This window comes from Acanthaster planci, linkage group LG13 (genome assembly GCF_054643075.1).
Source record: "Acanthaster planci isolate LZ-2023a linkage group LG13, COTS_SCS, whole genome shotgun sequence".
NCBI classification, from domain to species: Eukaryota; Metazoa; Echinodermata; class Asteroidea; order Valvatida; family Acanthasteridae; genus Acanthaster; species Acanthaster planci.
The window spans coordinates 14,938,043-14,955,701 of NC_141789.1; the positions used below are offsets into that span (position 1 = coordinate 14,938,043).

The window sequence follows — 17,659 nt, forward strand, 5'->3', positions numbered from 1 at the left end:
TGATAAATTACATTTAATTACGTTAACTGCATCAAAGACAAAAGGCTGGTTTACTTGGTGGAAACTTACCCACTTAGCGTTGTCTCTGATTAACTTGTCTGGGTCATCAATCTCAAATCTCTTTTTCTCAAGGATGAGTATTGCCTACAAAGAATAAAAACATCAACTTCAAGACAAAACAACAACATCAACAAAAAGACAGACAACCTAAAAAAAATCGAGTATCAGTCTTTTGGGATTGCACTTTTGAAATAGAAGATTACTGATAAGCCTCAAGAAATTGCCATTTCTTTGACAAAGAATTCAATAAAGTAGATTTGAATTTGCAATGAAATGCAGCTCTGTTGTTTTGAGTGCCAAAATATATTGACAGTTTATCAAAAAATACGGAAAGACTTAGAAAATGTCCTTGTGTCATTTTGGCAAAGATGCAACTCCTTTACTTCTGAAAGATCCTAATAAAGGCACAAAGTTACTTGTTGGTAATTCCAGAAATTAGGGGTCCAAAAGTGTGACATTTTTGTGTCCATGTTACATCTGACCTTTGTTATTTGACATGGAAATATCAATGTAATTGATTTCCAACTATTAGTATTTTTGTTTTGTAGGTAATTTGCATTAATTTAATACTCTTGGAAATTAGAAAATGTGTTCTGAACTTACAAAATCATGTCAGATGTGACACGAACAAGAACCAAAATGGACCCTAATTTCTGAAATTACCCTTGTGCCAAATCCCACATCAGCTCCCATGGCCACAGTTACGCCAATTATACAAGCACGTGCCCACCACCGTGTATTTGCAAAAGTGAAGACCTAGATCAAGCTCTTGAAACAAAATTTGGACAAAGCCTGAAAGATTTATCTCGAGTCACATCTTAGACTGAAATTCTCTTAATTCCATTCATCTCTACTAACAAAAAGAAAAAAAACACAAGTTCCCACCTTACTACTGCCATCGCGGTCCTTGTATGTTATTCTCTTCACGTTCTTGTCTTCCTTTGTGTACTCAGGTATTGCCTCGGCAACAAGAGCCTAAAAACAGGACAAATGAGACCTATAATAATGTTGCAATACACGGCAGAGGCAAAACAGTGAACCATTGTAGTTGGTCAAGGGCATATAAAGTGACACTTGAGAGAATTTCTTAGTCCACTAATATCAAAAGGTGGAAATACTTTGGAGGGCAAAATATAGCAAGGATTATGACTGGAAGATAAGGATTTCTCTCAATCTTCAGCATCCAACCTTGCCTAGCCTAGTGTTAAGCACTCCTAGGTCACTTGGTCAGCTTTGAATCCTGGATTGCTATCTTAATACAATAAAATTCACCTCAAATATTATGCAATAAAACTGAAACTAACTTGACTTTGTATTTGGATGAATTGATAAGCTCGATCACTTATTCCACTTCAATCTCAACAGAGCACTCAAATGTACTTCTGAAAATTGCACTGAACAACTTGAAAATCCATATCAATTCTCACTTTGCAAGAAGCATCTCTCATCAGAGTAGTTTGTAACATCTAAATTGTCACCAAATTGGATAAAATATGGCTAAATAACCAAAAAAATTGGATGACATGCTTTTAAAAATCTGTCGATAACTACAAACATCCTACCACTTCATTTTGAAATATATCAATCAAAAACTTTTTAATAAAAAAGAAACAACCCCTATTAATGACATTACAATCTTCATAGAAGTTTACAGACATGGGTGTACATTTTCAAATAAAGCCATTGCCATGTTTTGTTTGCCAAAACAACACTTCACATTCTGTCTCTTAATCATTAAACCATCATCAAGCGATCCGCCAAAAGACAACTTGGTTTCCACAATCTACTGGGGGTCATCACAGGATCACCCCCACGGTGTAGAAAGTCAATATAACCAGTCGTCAATTGCCCTATTAACGATGACTCAACGATCTGTAATTACACGGCTTTGATCAAATCGCACTGGTGATGAATACATGTGGTAAGGTTTTAATGGTTCCGTTCGTGAGCTGATTCCGTTCCGTTGGTATGTAATTCATTGTCATGACTTCTAAAAGTTTAGTTAAAATGCCAGCATGAATGTTTGTATTGTGTAGAATGGAATACTTGCTCTTGGGTGAGAAACTTTTTTGTTCTCTTAAAAAATTGTAATGAGGGATGATTTCTTAATGACCAAAGGAAGCAGAGTAAAGTAAGCAATTGACACTCATTAAATCAAGGAAAATGTTTGATGACACAGTAAATGTACATCAAAAAATTTTCATTTTTGAAGTAAATTCAGAAATTCCTAGCCCATTTTTAGCAACTTTTCAAAAGTAACTTCAGAGATTCCTGGCCCAGTAATCAACAGCAGTAGGTCCAAATGTCAGAGGTTAAGTCTGTGCACGACATGTATGCATGTGCTACTGAAAACATCTGCATTATTGGCAGTGGACACCTCTCCTCCTGGACACTGACAAGAGTTCTGGGTCGTTGATATTGCGGTTGCCGGGTAGACTTGTGGAGGAAGTGGGGTAGAGAGCTGGTAGTTGTGCGGCTTATCGATGAGATAAGGGCAATATTTGAGTAGTGCCTCATCCAATCCACCCTAGAATCATGTTGGCTTAAAATAAACATGTGTTTAATGGCATGTAATGGCAGCTTGTCATGGTTAATTTGTTTTTTTACCCCGATTCATGAACATTGTGCATGTTTAAGCTGATCTTTCAAAAAATACTATACATCAACATGAAGAAAAAGAAATGAATCGAAAGTATACCTGGATCACCCCTTGTGAGTCCAACCTGAAGTTGAAATCACCAAAGAGGAACAGGGGAACTTTGTCATGTTTGTCCTTGGAGAATCTGAAGATGGAAAAGAAACAGAAGAGAGACGTAAATAAGACAATGACGTTTCTGGGTGTGATAGGTTTCAGGGGAACGACAAAGACTGGCAGAAGTTTAAGGACTGGTGTGGCTAGTTGGATTCAGCTCAGTTTGGATCAGGTGAAGAGATCGAGGTTGGAGCTGGGTTAATTTGGGCGAATTTGAGTTGAGCCAGACTGCATGTGGGCTGGAAGAGTTGAAACAGGCTAAGCCGGTGCACTCAAGCTTCACTGGGTCAGGTAGCTGGGGTGAACAGGTGAAATTTGGATGCAAGGGTTGGGGACGGTTGAAGCACGGGAAACAAGGTTCCATTTGGTTGAGTTGACAACCTTCAGTGACTTAACAAAGTACCAGGATTCAGCACAACACTGATGAAGCCAACCGGCCATGAACAGGATATCAACCTTTAAATACTATTTTACAAAAGAAACTAAAATTTAGAATCAAGAATGGTATAAAAGAAGTCAAAATACCTCTGTAACACGTGCTCCAGTGCTCTTTTCCTGTATTTACTGTACGGTGAGGGAAACTGGGGACAGAAGAGGCAGAGATTGATTAAACAACTGTGGTGGGAGTTTGAGAAGAGCTGGAGAGACAAGAATTCAAGGCCTTAGGGACTGGAAACTTATCTTTTCTGATTGCTTTTCGAAAGAGTGAACCTCCAGGTCCAAATGGTTTTAGATACATGTCCAGATTTTGCATAAGACACAGAGGTTGAATTCCAACTGGCAGAAACTAGAAGATGTGCTTTCATGATAAAGGATGATATTCAGGTGAGTTTTGTTGGGAAGCAATTGGGATTGAATAAAAGTGAAAAGTTTTTCTTCAGAAGCTGGTTAAGTCGGTATTAAGATATTTACCGTTTCCATAGCTGCCAAGTTGGATGCATCATGGAAGAGGTGAATATTGGCAAGATCAAATATCCTGCAGACAGAAGAAAGTGTACAAAACAATAATCAAACACTGAAATGAAAATCAAAAGCTATGACACTTTCACAATTAACTGAAATGTTTAGAGAAACTGAGGACAAGGTTTATAAATGTAGTTGATATTAAAAAGAAATCGTCGTTGTGCTCGCCTGTTTTCTACATTCCATCTCGTTCTGAGGAAACCCTTTCTTGACCAGACTGTCTGCAACAAAAACATGAACAAAAGGTCCAATAAGGCTTTCAGTACCGAGTCTTACCACAAGGTGTAGCTAAACCAAAAGCCCTCTAAGGAGGCAAAGTGAGCAGGGCAAAACTTAACAACAACTACCGGTAATAAACACACTGACCGATGACAAGTTACACATGTATTCATCAAGGGAGGGAAAATCCTCACAGTAATTCTTGCAATGTACACTGTCAAATTTTCATTGGTAAGTTCAAAAGTCTGCAGCATACTTTGAGGGAGGGGATATTATGGACTTGAGGAAAGTCACATGACCAAAATGGGCAGCATAAGCCCTCGGTTGCCAAATGACAATGTTTCAGCAAATTTTCACAAGAGTGCAGAGTTGAATGTCTTCATGGCAGAAAAGAACCTGATCGTTACTTTGCCTGCATTAAAAGTCATTTTTGTGCATCTACAGTTCATGAAAATGAAATGTCTGTCTATCTGTCGGGCTGTCTGTCTGTCTGTTGCTTACCCCTGGGAAGAAGTCCTGAGGGAACTTGGCTTTCTCATATATTGTCTTTTTGTTTATCAAATTTACAAACTGCTTGCCCTGAATTGTGTTGAACTTGCATGCTGTGTAAAGAGAAGGGGAAAACAAGAGAGAATTTGATCAATCAAAACTTTTTATAGTTTTCCATTGCCTTGTTAAATTTGAAAGGATACATGCCACACTCAACTTTAACTAAGCCACTTTCCACTTACTTTTGAAGTCATACAGCTGTACATTCTGTAGAGACTCATGAACAAAGTACAAATTACCAAGTGCCTGGAAATCAAAGGGAAAAATTGAGAAAAAAAGGTTAAAATAAACCATGAGGCCAGGCTTGCCATATCAACCTCGAACACCCCATTAATCATGATTCTAAAACCATGTGGCCACTATTAGGGGTGGTGAAGATTTCCTCAGTGTCATCCCTAAGTCCTATCACCAAATTTGTACATGCAGGTAGCAGTTTGTAGGACATTATAATGTGCAATTTCATGCGAGGTTCCGATACAAGTACTCGAGGTTTCTGCTTCAAAAATCCTTTATAAAATCTTAATTTTACAAAGCTAAACAAGATACATGTATATGTATCTTCCCTAAGACCTCCTGGCGCAACTGTACTTCTACTTTCCAGCCACGACAAAAGTAAACCAAAATATAAAAATGAACATGTCTCCATGGACAAAAACATTACAAACACAATAGGGGTTTTCCTTTCACTTCCTTTCACATTGACAAATCTGTTTTGGAACCAGTTGGGGCTGGGGGCTGGGGCCTGTCACGCTGGCATGAAATAAATTATGTAAACAAAACAAGCTACACTACCCAACAAAATGATCTATAACCAGTCCTCTCCCTTGCATCTAAACCTTATCAAAGCCAGCTCGATTAGTAACCTCAGGTCAATCAATTGTGTCCTATCTGCCTCTTCCTGACTCTTTATTCCCCAACAGAAAGAAAGAAATAACCCAAACTGAAAAAAATACGATATGATCTTGAGTCAACAATTAATGACATATTTCACACCTCCAAGTCAACATGTATTCAGGATCTAAAAAGGCACTGAACGACCCATTAAACCCAACATAGCGATTAGTCAGATAATACACATTTATTTCCCTCCTGCAGTGCAACCACACAAAAAATTACAGTCAATGTGATCTGATAACATTTACCCAAGTGGGGGAAAAAGTAAGAAAAAAAAGGCAATGCCCCTTTTACTTCTCTCTTTGCCATGTTTCATAAATAACTCAACAATTAATGACATGTTTGACACCCACCCTTGTCACACTGTACAAAGTCTGAGAGGGTCCGTAATTACCGTTTAAACACTGCGGTACGATTAGAGGTGGACAAAGGCCCCCGTCTTCAGCACGGAACCTGCCCTCCACATAGTAAACGGACTGTGATCCAGCCTGTGGTGTGTGCACAGGTGTCTCTATTATCATCAACACCTTTCTGAATACATAAGAAGCTCTTGGGACTTGGCACAATATTTATTTATAATAGAGCAAAGCCTCAACTCACTGCACTTTTGCAAATTGGTGATTTGGGGCAAAAATATCATTTTAAGCGATTTAATGGCACCCTAATTTTTTTAAGTTCAATTTTGATGCACTGTCGACAACTGTTGGGGGGAAAAGATGAGGGAAACGATCAGAAACCCCTAACCCAGTATGTGCTTTACATGTAGGCACATGTAAGTTTGGGGAGCAAAATATTATCAAATTTACTTTGTCAATTGAACGAAAAGCTTTGTATGGCCCACATGTACTCAGAGAATACAATGTCTATAACTTAGGTCTGAAATTGCCAAGGAATTTAGGTAACTTTGTCTGCATTTGTGACCATCTCCTACAACGGCTGTAGCCTGAGACTGAATAACTGTACATGTATTTGGTAAGAAGGATAAATCCATTAAGTGCAACAAGAAGCATCAACAAAAGTCTAAAATGTAAATTGTCTGGAGATGGCAGAGAGTGGCACTGGGAAGGAGAACGTTGTTATTTTCACTCACAGGTGCGGTGTATGGGGGGCAAATATATTAAACTACAGTACATATGAACACCTTGCTGGCTGGTACATGTATATGAGGGTATTCTGCTTTTTAAAAACATTTTCTTGATATTACACTACAAACATCTAACAAAAGAAGTACGGTGTGATGACAATGGATGCTCAGTGTTAGTGCACTGTGTTTCTTTTGTTAAATGTTCGTAGTGTCAAGAGTTCCATTTGATACACTGCTTGTGCCTTTATTGAAATCCATATGGCAAGAATATGGTTTAATATAATATGGTATGAGCAAGTCGAGAGAAAAAATTGCTCTTCTGTCAGACTGATGGCCCCGGTGTGAACCCTTCTCCGAACACACACTTCTCACGGAAACACCACCAGCTGATGCCAGTCCACAGCGCCCTCGCTTGATAAACGCACAATAGCTAAAAATATGGCGTTTCACACGCACATACACAGTAGAAAGCCAATAGGTCGGAGGTTATCTGGCATTGCCCGAGCCGGCAGCTATATGATTACTATGCAAAGAAAATACAGAGATGGCAGATGGAGATAGGGCCACTTAAGTTGTCACTACGGAATGACTAAGTGGCCGGGAATTGTGGCATCTTATCTGGGAATAAACTTTGTTCCTTCCAATAAACCTGAAATGAGAAACACTTTTTTTAAAGGGGGATCAAAGTATTGAAAAATCACTGGTTAAGAGGTTGCATCAATCCAGAATATTGCTGTTATCTTGAACAACTCAGGATTGGCTGATAATCAATGAACTGTAATGTGTGTCACCCCTTCTCTCAAAGGGTATATTGCAGTGATAACTGTTAACAGCTACCATCTGAGGGCGCCAGAGCAGCTGTGAGGGACAGAGGAGAATCAGGACTTGCAAGCTGACAGACTGTTGGGGTTTCCGCACCAACGATATACGTTTATTTCATTGCAACTTAACACTGTGAGCATACTCATCAGTTCATGCACCTGTACCTCATGCACCTGTACCTCATTTTGGTTCATCAAACACATACATCATTTACATGTATAGTGTATTGTAATTCGACCACCAGAATTAGAAGCCATTACTGCGGTGGCACAACATTCGTGGACAGGTGGTATGCGTGCGTAACATGCCTCTTGGACCAACAGGGTGTCATGATTTGTCAAATGTACGAGCTGAAGAACCTCAGTTAGGGCGTCTATTCGGATCAGTCTATACTTATCCAAATGAGTGCATACAGACTTTTAATTACCTCTACTATGCCTAATTCTGAGCCCCAATGTTGACTTTAGCCGTTGACAAAGTATATATGAAAACTACCTTGGCATGTTCACAGACTTAAAGCGTGAACACTGGCACATGAAAACAATCAGGACAGAAACTAGACAGGGGAAATTTGTCCAAGTCAGACCAGTCACTTTAAACACTGCCCTCTGTTGTCCACTTGATACAAATACATGTACCGGGAACAAAGTTCAGGGAACCAGAAAATCCTGTATACATTTGACAGTTTGGGTTGAGAATTGTGTGCAGTGCCACCATTACAATGGGCAAATGCATAACTACGTGTACATGCATGAACGCACATGTACCATATTATTGCAATTTAAAGGCAAAGTTCACAAACTTATTGAAGGATTACCAAGCTGAGCAGCCTTCTGAAATTTTAGGGGAATCCTCAAAATGCCAAAAATGAAATAAAGTTTTCGAATTGGAATGTTGAATGGCAGTTTGTCCAAATGCATTTCTTGTTCAGTCATTCTCTTCAAATTTAAAAACTCATTCCAACACAACAGTTATTTTGATGAATGGGTTAACACTGTCACAAAGACACAGCAGGCTGAAATCTGATCTTAAGTTTTCCTCAATATTTCTGCCATTCTGCTGGCTGAAACAATTAAGCCACAAGAAGTTTGAAAAGAATTACCTCAGGGTATTATGGCAACCTCACTATTACTTTGGTATTGTGCATGTCAACTGTCAATGATTCAGAAAAAGCTTCACAAATCCTCGTAATGATTCTGTCATCTCCTAATCGACTCCCAATGGATGGTTCCCAGAAAGCCTTAACAGTAGAATATACCCTGCATGTAAATCTATTACTAAAATGGCTTCAAAATAGCAGACTGCGAAACATTCGTTATGATGAACTGCATTTCTAAATGATTTCTTTTGAATTTTTTTTCATAAAATGGATAATGCCTACATGAAGCATTTTACAAAATCTTTTAAAAATAAAATTGGATTCAACATCTGTCAACATTTAAAAGCAGTATCCTTTTATCCATTTACAAATGTCATTTTTAATGGGATTTTATTTTCAGTGTTATTGGAGTTACTGATGCAACTCAGAAATTAAAATTTACAGTGTAGCCTGAAACATCTGTGATCAACATCTGATAGTCCTGAAAGAAAAAGAAGCTTTAGAGTTTCCCTTCGGAAGTTGGAAGAAATTACAGGGCAAAAAACCTGGTAAATACCGTCTCGAGATGTAATTACGAAGCCGTAAGTGCAGTAATGGATCCCAAATGAAGCCTGGAAGGCAGTGGAAAATTTCATCTAATGTGGATGTGAATGGCACAATGAAGAGGGCTTTCCAGAGCCAGGAAGACAATTAAAATCTAATAGTCCAGGAGTCTGCTGATCGTCACGGTGCAACCTCATTGCTTCGGGAGCGTTCACGACACAAGGATGTAATGGGGCAAAACATCCAGGGAATTCATCAGCGTGCAGTTTGCTTTCCTGCTGCTTCAGTCCTAGGGTTTATTATTAGATTTCTGGAACTTGATATGTTCGACTCTGTGAATGGTACAGTAGAAATCTCGGATTGGAGAACTACGCGTAGCATATAAAGTGCCAATTTGAAGAAGTGGGAAAAGTCGTAATGTCAAAGTTTTTTTTGCAATGATTCAAAAATCACGAACAATGCTTTTTTCATACAGGGTTATTCGTAAATGCTTGGCTGCTTCACTAATTATTGGATGTACATTTAACTGACAATTGGGTTTGTGTTTGGGAGAAATCAACCGCTGCGCTTTTTCAGGTTTCCCAGGACTAAGTGCTTCCAAAAAGGTAGTCATGGGTTGGCGAAACAACTGCAACCCAAATGACAACAGAAATACATTTCTTCAAACTTTTCATTTCATATGATCAATTTATCTGTTTGTTTTTATAGGGAATGAAGGAAACACCGGTGCATACATCCATGTTGAGTGTATACATGTAGGTGACTTTTCAGTATTTCCAAAGAAGCTCATTTCTAATTCCAATGCTGAAATACACAGCTTATACAGTACTTATTAAAATGACCATCGGTTACGGGCTAATGTCCCAAGATATTCATAGCCAGTTGACTTCCCTACACCTATACAATCTCTCAGTATAAAGGTTTTCAAACATTCTCAACATTTCAGGGCAAGAAAATTGTGAACAGGCACTTCAAAGCCAGTGCCGCTCTGCATCCATAATCAAGATGCAGATAATTTCCTTCAAGAACTCATCAGAATACAGCATGCCGGCAGCTTTCACCAGACAGCCTCATCGACAAACACATTCCCTTGGCACACCTACATGTACAGACACATCGCCTCTTCATGGTTATTTTCCTTCTGCCGTTCTCACTGGTGGAATTACAAGTACGCCCCTCCCTACAACGCCGAAGATCCATACTCCTCTAGAGTTATTAATGTCATTTTTATGCATGAGAGCCTCCACTGCCACGTCAATATGAACGCACAGATGTGCTGCGGTTGCTAGGATATTGCATCCCTTCAAAGAAACCCGCATTATTACGAACCACCTAATGAGAAATGGGAGCATGTCTGTGAATCTGAGAATTTTATAGTCATTTTTCATACACATGTTCCATTTGGAATTAATCAAAATTTGATGAATAAACTCTCTGAAATGTGCACGTTCACAGGTTCCCAAAGTTTGAAAATTAGCCAGCTTCAGAAACAGCTCATCTGCATTTGTTTGTCTTGCATGACTGGTAATCATCCCAATTCGACAAATCAGGGCAGAGCTGAACACATGGACATGTATACCACGCCCACTTATGACCCGCAGATTGTTACTAATCGTTTTGTTTTTCCTTTTTTTGGATTGGTTGACTGAAATTAAGAGGCCAGGGCCCAATTTCACGCTGCTTACTGCAGGCAAAAAATCGGCGCTTACCGTGGCAGAAAATTCTGCGCTTATGCTGAAAGGTACATGAATTTCACGGGTTAGCGAGGAATTTTGGCTTGTGCGCATGCATACATCCCGTAACTAAGAATTCTGTGCTTAAGAGGGTTAGCGCAGAATTTTTCTGCAAGTGTGGTTAGTGCAGAATGGAGATCGTAAGCGCAGAATTCTGCGGTAAGCAGTGCCATGAAATTGGGCCCTGATGGAAAACTGGAACAACTGAAAGATGAATCAATATGGATGCATGCAAATTTTCAGACGGAATCCTCATCGAAATATACCGTGCATGTGAGTACACTTTAGTCACTACCTTGTGGGTTTCACCACCAAGTGATGCATAGGATAGTTTGGGTGCACCATGAAGTGAAGTACTGAACATCTCACCACGAACTTCGTAAAAGTTCATGGTGCAACAACTACATGTGTCCACAATATGCCAGTTTGTAAGGCATCCGATTATATCGGTATCTATTTTACAAGAATGAAACTATGTGGTGGATCAAATCCTGTTCAGAAACAGCTCACAGTAATGTGACAAAAATGTCAACTTTTCAAAACCACATGAACAATAAATACTTTGAACAACAACGCCACTGCTTCATTCCAAAAGGAAATTGAAGTATTAAATAACCAAGAAGGTAGACATACAAGTATCTTAACCCTAACAGTCCTCAATCCTTCACCTGTTGGAGGACTGAGGACCGTTAGGGTTAAGTTAATGATGTGGATTTGCATACGCGCAAGTGCTACATGGAAATACTGTTCCAATGATGTGTTCCTGCAAGCACAAACATAACGAGAGAAACAGCAATTTTATTCTTTGACTGGGGGGGCAGTATTGACTGACTTGAAAGAAGAGCTTTTGTCAATTGCTGATCCTAAACACCTCATTGTTGAGGAATACGGTACTGTCTGAATGCTCCAACTTTCCCCTCATTTCACAATCCTAACCACGCTCAGCAAACATGACTGTCTGCCTACGTACATGTATCGTGCCAACAGTTAACTAGGGTACACGTACATGTACACGCGAAGATCGAGGGAAAAAAAGAGAAAAAAACCACTCTGCTGACAATATGCTATTTCTTTTTGAAGTGTCCGATTTCATACAAGTACAGGGATTGTATTTCTCCCCCCCCCTGCAAACTTGGCTTGCAAGAGCATAAAGACCCTGGCTGGCCAGTCCAGTGACATCCACATGGTGATTTGTCAGCAAACATTTTGCCTTCGAATCTGAGGTCCGAAAAGGTCGGTGGAATGCGTGTTAAACTTCTTACTCTTAAATACATGGTACATACATGTACTTGTACATTTCCTTGCCAGAACTCTAGACAACCCCAGACGTCCAGCACATTTAAATGTGTTAAAATACCAGAAATGCAAATGAGGAGTCTTCAAAACTAATGGACTTCCAACAAATGATTTCAAAGAGTTCATTCACATGCTACAAAAATTATTTTGTTGACAGTTTTACTGGCTGATGACCCCTGACAAATGCATTGTTATTTTATGAGTACCGTGACAAACAACAACTGCCAGGCCCTGGACAATTTTTATGGAAGCCAGGTCAAATTACAATTCAAGCTCAATTCACCGAAGTCGAGATGAAGTTTACCTTTAACTATAAAAAAAAATTCATTTGCATGTATAAACTTGCGAACTTGTCAGATTGGATGACACCGTATCTTTTACAAGTCTTACTTTTGCTTCACTTCCACAATATCCTGTATTTTGAAGACAATATAGGGTTTCCAGTCCCCAAGTCTACACTAGAAAAAATTCAACAGGATGTCTTATGTTTCACAATCACTAAAAGGACAGGCATCCTAAAATAGCTTCTTTATCACAGAGAGGAAAACCTTGAGATATAAATAAGGTGGATATTTACATATATACTGTATAAAGCTCTGCTCCCATTCCTACGATAATTTTACTCTTTCATCCTTGGAGTTTCTTTCAGGCTTCAGTTTCTTTCTTGAGAGAGAAATACATGTAGTACAAGTACACACATGTTGATTGTTTCCTAGCAGCATGAAATTTGACTAGTACTGTATATGTATGCAAACACTGCAGCCTCAACACACAAATGGGTAATTCCAGATATAAGGGGTCCATTTTTTTTGTCGTGTCCCTGTCACATCTGACATGTGATTTTGTAAGTTCAGAACACATTTTCTAATTTCCAAGAGTGATGAATTAATGCAAATTACCTGCCAAACAAATTGTAATAGTTTGAAATCCCTAATGGACCCCTAATGTGTGGAATTACCCAAAAGATTTGAAGGTTTTGCTGTTGTTTTTTCAACAAGACAACAATTCTTACGGGATCTCAATCAAACCTTGCCAGTGATCAGCCTGCTTTACAAATGTAAAAAAAAAAAAAAAAATACACAAAAAAACAAGATTGATTTTCTCCGCCAATCTGTCCTTCATACCATTATTAACTGAGCCATCTTTATCCTATCCCTTCCCATCCCATCCAAGCAGGGAGAAATTGGCAGAGTTGAAAACAAGAGAAAAAACTGCAAAGGTTAGGCCAACACATGGTGCATTTATACAAATAAACAACCTACTTCCCGACCTGCATATATGCAGAAATTCTTTCCCTGAGAAATTAACGACTTCAATACGATTTCTTGAATCAACATTAGGAGCTGAAGTTTAGGTATCAGGCCTACGTATCAGGCCTGTCATATGCGCACCGGCGCACGTTCCAGGCCTGCCATATTTACAGCTACCGGGGGTAAATATAAGAGAGAGTCCAAAAAATCTATTTTGTAATCTACAGTTAATCACGGGAGAAAAAATTGACGAAGCAAAACAGAAGATGAGGTTCCAGACTTGATCGATGGTTCGACCTCCTACTGCTATTAGCATCTTGTTTGGGATAATTCTTGCAGGTGCATGTTGCTAGGAAAGGTTGCTTTATGTCATTGAGCCAAGGCTGGAACTCTTTGCTACTTGTACCTACCTACTTGCAGAAGAGCCAATTTCCCTATCACTTTTGCTATCAAGGGACTTTTCCAGGGGATGTTGCTAGATTGGCTGAAACTGGGGATATGATGAGCATCATACAAGAATTACTTCTCTATCATTGAATTCAACTACGTACAGCACGGGTACCTCATCTGGACGAGACAGTACTGTTACATCTTGGGTAATTACAAAAATCATAATGTTGCAAGGCTGTTTTCCATGATTCACTATTGAGTCTTGAGTCAATAATGCCACAAAATATCAGTCAAGGATATCTTTGGAACACATTGTTAAAAAACCTTTCCATTATTGGACTTCATCCATCAGGACATGAAGTACAGTGAGCATACATGTACATGTAGACATGGTTTGGCTATCAATAAGACCTCTCTTGTAATACTTTTTCAAATTTATGTAATCAATGTTCTCCTAAAAAACAAAAAAGTATTTTGGGGAAGAAAAAAAGTTGTTACACACTAGTAACGGTATTATACAATGGTTTTCAATCAATTACGTAACCTCGTGTATTGTTTATTTAATTATTCAAGAACTAATATTTTCCGCTGAATTTCAATGAGCAGATTCCACATAATTGCATGTACATGTAACTTGTCAATGTTTGATGAGTAATTGTAGTAACAAAGCAGAACTAACCTCAGACAGTTCATCTCAATTTCAAACGAATGACAAATTAGAGGGAATTCCATTCTGCCACTTTGAGTGGAGAAATGGAATTCTGTCATATCCACCAATGACCAAAATAGTTCGGGAAATTGCGGAATGCGTAAACAGCATTCCTTTTGGCTGAGCCTGCAGTCTGCATAATTTGTGGAGTGCGGTAGCATTCACTTCAGGTTCCTTGTTTTGCTTTTTTGTTTCATTTTTGGTCACTTTACTACATCTCTACGACAAAAAAGAAGCCTCGTGAACATGTTGAGGTTTACAAGTTACGACTAAGTACGGTAGTACGATGTATTCGGCATCTTGAGATAAAAGTGAAAAATATCAGGGTGACACATACCAGGTACATGGAAACAGACACACATCTGTAACTTACATGAACACTTCAGCAGTAAATGTTAAAGTTTGTGGATTCCAACCTCAGAAACATCTGTTACATTTTACAAACAGTATCCAATGACGTAAGTCTGTATGTGGCAATACATGTACGTGTACCGTGAATGCGTAATTTCCATGTGTATGCATATTTGAATCATTTGTCAATCAACCTGCAAGCAGGGATGAAGTTGCTTCCTCCACGCTGCAAGGAAGATCATCTTTCACATGCAACTCACTCATCCCTGCTGACCGTATGCAAACAATGCTCTTTTGTCAACACTTGATACACCCACTACGTGATAAGACTGTGCAATACTGCTGGGGTGTTTACTGCATATGAACTCACCGCATACATGTACACATATCTACACGTATACATGTACACTGTATAGTATATTAACAAAAATTCCAGTACGTCCTCAAAACATTCACAAAACATTTGCATGTACCCATTCAATTCATTGAATTTTTTTTTCATTATTATATTAAGAGATGCATGTGGGATTGCTTACATTCCAGTGCCTGACACATGCATTAATCAATATTCCTTTTATTCCCCGACTTTTTGGTGAAAACAAAATCTAAAAGTCTGGACAGAAAAAGGATCCAGCTACTGGTAGCATATCGGACACAATGCTCCTTCCATAATTATTTGCAGTAAAAAGCACATCGGAAAAAGTACACCTTCTGTAATTATTTGCAGTAAAAAGCACATCGGAAGCAATACTCCTTCTGTAATTATTTGCAGTAAAAAGAATTCCCCCAAGCCCCCTCTCCTGTTTGAACCAACCATAAAAACTCAAGTGAAAAGGCCCAGCCCAACACAAGTCAGCGTTGCATTAAAGCTAGAGGTTGGAAAGCCTGCTCGGCCAGCACTCCTAGGGTCATCACCATGACAATACATACGTCAAGACAACCCTGAAAACGAAAAAAAAAAATCCAGACTGGGGTGGCAATTAAAAAGGTTGGCAGGTCGGTACAGCTGCCACTGATGCGGAGAAGCTGGGCTAAGCTTCCGTGGTTGGTTGGGAGCAGACTGTAAGTCTGTCTGAGGTGTTTGCATGTCTGGTACCAAGCCCAGTTTGATTCCAAAGGAGCCGCTTCAATCCATACAGTTCATGCTTGGTCACATGGCCCACTTCATAAACAATCTATCATCCATCCCACTTTCCTCTCAATAACAAATGCAAATACCTTCAAATGCAAATAAAATTGAAGGAGACAGTTGTAGGCGACTAAAATTGCAAGCACAGAGCCATCTCATCCAACGTGAAGACCTCAGAGGAAACTAAAATCAAGTTTTTCTATGCTGCCTTTTTCCATCCACTAAGGATTTTCCTTCCTCTTGAAATACATCTACATGTAAAGCAGTACCTTTGACTGATCTTCAAAAATTGCACCTGAAAGAAATCATTACACCTTTTCTCTTCACCTACACACACATACATGTATACTGCAAGTAACAAGCAGTTTAAACCAGATACAACATTTTGGACACTTCAAAGAAACCTCAGAAAATCCACCACTACTGACGACTTAATTGTCTTGACCCAAGAAATGTGCACATACACTGTATTTGAGTAATTACATGTACATGTAATTATAAAGCTATTTTAAAGGAATAATCATTTTGGATCAGCAATGTACTCAGTATGCAAATGTTAATTTTTGACAATTGCATGTACATGTAAATACAGCATAAAAAAGAAATTGGTGGCCGTGAATATTACAAAACTTGTAACTACAGGCAAGTCAGGCATCCTGTACGAGTACATGTACATATACATGTATCTGCAATTTACATGCGCTGCACGTGTGTGTGTAATAACAGCTGCAGACGAATTCCTCATCCAATCCAAACACTTAGCTGTAAACTTAGCCTGTGGCTTAAACAAAAGGCAATCGGTCGTGCACACTGCAGTGAGCGTGTACACATGTATGGGCATATTGGCAAACACGCATGTGTGCACATGCCAATGACACTTTAATGCTCCTGTAAACTACAAGGAGGTGAATGCAACCCTTGAGCTGACAAAAACATTTTAATGTCTAAAGTGAAAAAGATATACCGGTACACTGTACATGTATGTGTATGGTACAATAAAACAAGTGCACTTCATGATGGCTAATGAATTAAATATTCAAATCTTGCTGAAGTTTTGGGGCTAAAGATGTAAATGAGATACAGTGGAAAATAAACAGCTTGCTGCATAATGTAGAACAAAAATACAGGACCCAGAACAGGTAGCAGGGATTAGATTGGCCAATGATAAAAGTAGCAGAAAACAGCTGAAAAAAGACATAAAGAAGCCGAGCTGTGAAAATCTCCTCCACTTTTGTACACAGCCAGCGAGGGGAAAAAGCTGAAATCAAAAGCAAAAAAGCTGAAATTTGCTAAAAATCGGAGAAATCTCACCCCTGACGTAGTACATGCACAGCATGTCATTAAAACTTTAGACTGTCTGTTGAAAGGGCTTGATTATGGACCTTGTCCACATAGCACTATCCCCAACAAATCCTATTTTCACGAGTTCCAGCAGAACACCACACCTTCAGCAGCCAGACAGTGACAGAAAATCGACATGATGTAGACAAGGCTTCAACACACTTGACCTGAAATGGTCTTATGGTACGACACTTGATCTTTTTCGCTAGACCTACACATCTTCAGTTCAGTAAGATTTGAAGCTTTGCATGGTGGAAGTTACATGAGATGAGGTAACACTCGCTAGTTCTTGTAGAAAGAGACTGATTCCATGGTGTGCCCACAAGCCCACTCTACATCTCATGTTCGGTCTTAACCCCTTCTACACTTCTACTTGATGCAGACAACATGAATGCTTGGTCCTTTCAGTACACTTGTGGAGGTCTAAGTCCTAAAACTCAACATTTTAAAATGGAGAGTGAAATGTAAGTCTTCA

General features: G+C 39.1%; 1 protein-coding gene across 6 annotated transcripts in view; it reads right to left on the reverse strand.

The window, feature by feature from the left end:
• inpp5a (inositol polyphosphate-5-phosphatase A) overlaps nt 1-17,659 on the reverse strand; it is a 46,704-nt gene that overhangs the window by 10,623 nt on the left and 18,422 nt on the right. For all 6 annotated transcript variants that reach the window (XR_002597520.2, XR_002597518.2, XR_002597519.2 and 3 more), the window contains exons 6-13: nt 4,726-4,789; nt 4,496-4,596; nt 3,944-3,996; nt 3,725-3,788; nt 3,338-3,393; nt 2,759-2,843; nt 946-1,035; nt 70-144 (exon numbers count right to left, since the gene is read on the reverse strand). Coding sequence is in view for 2 of the 6 variants with exons in the window: in XM_022224907.2 (XP_022080599.1) it covers nt 70-144; nt 946-1,035; nt 2,759-2,843; nt 3,338-3,393; nt 3,725-3,788; nt 3,944-3,996; nt 4,496-4,596; nt 4,726-4,789 (588 nt within the window). In the remaining 4 variants the exon portion in view is untranslated. The remainder of the gene's footprint in view (nt 1-69; nt 145-945; nt 1,036-2,758; nt 2,844-3,337; nt 3,394-3,724; nt 3,789-3,943; nt 3,997-4,495; nt 4,597-4,725; nt 4,790-17,659) is intronic.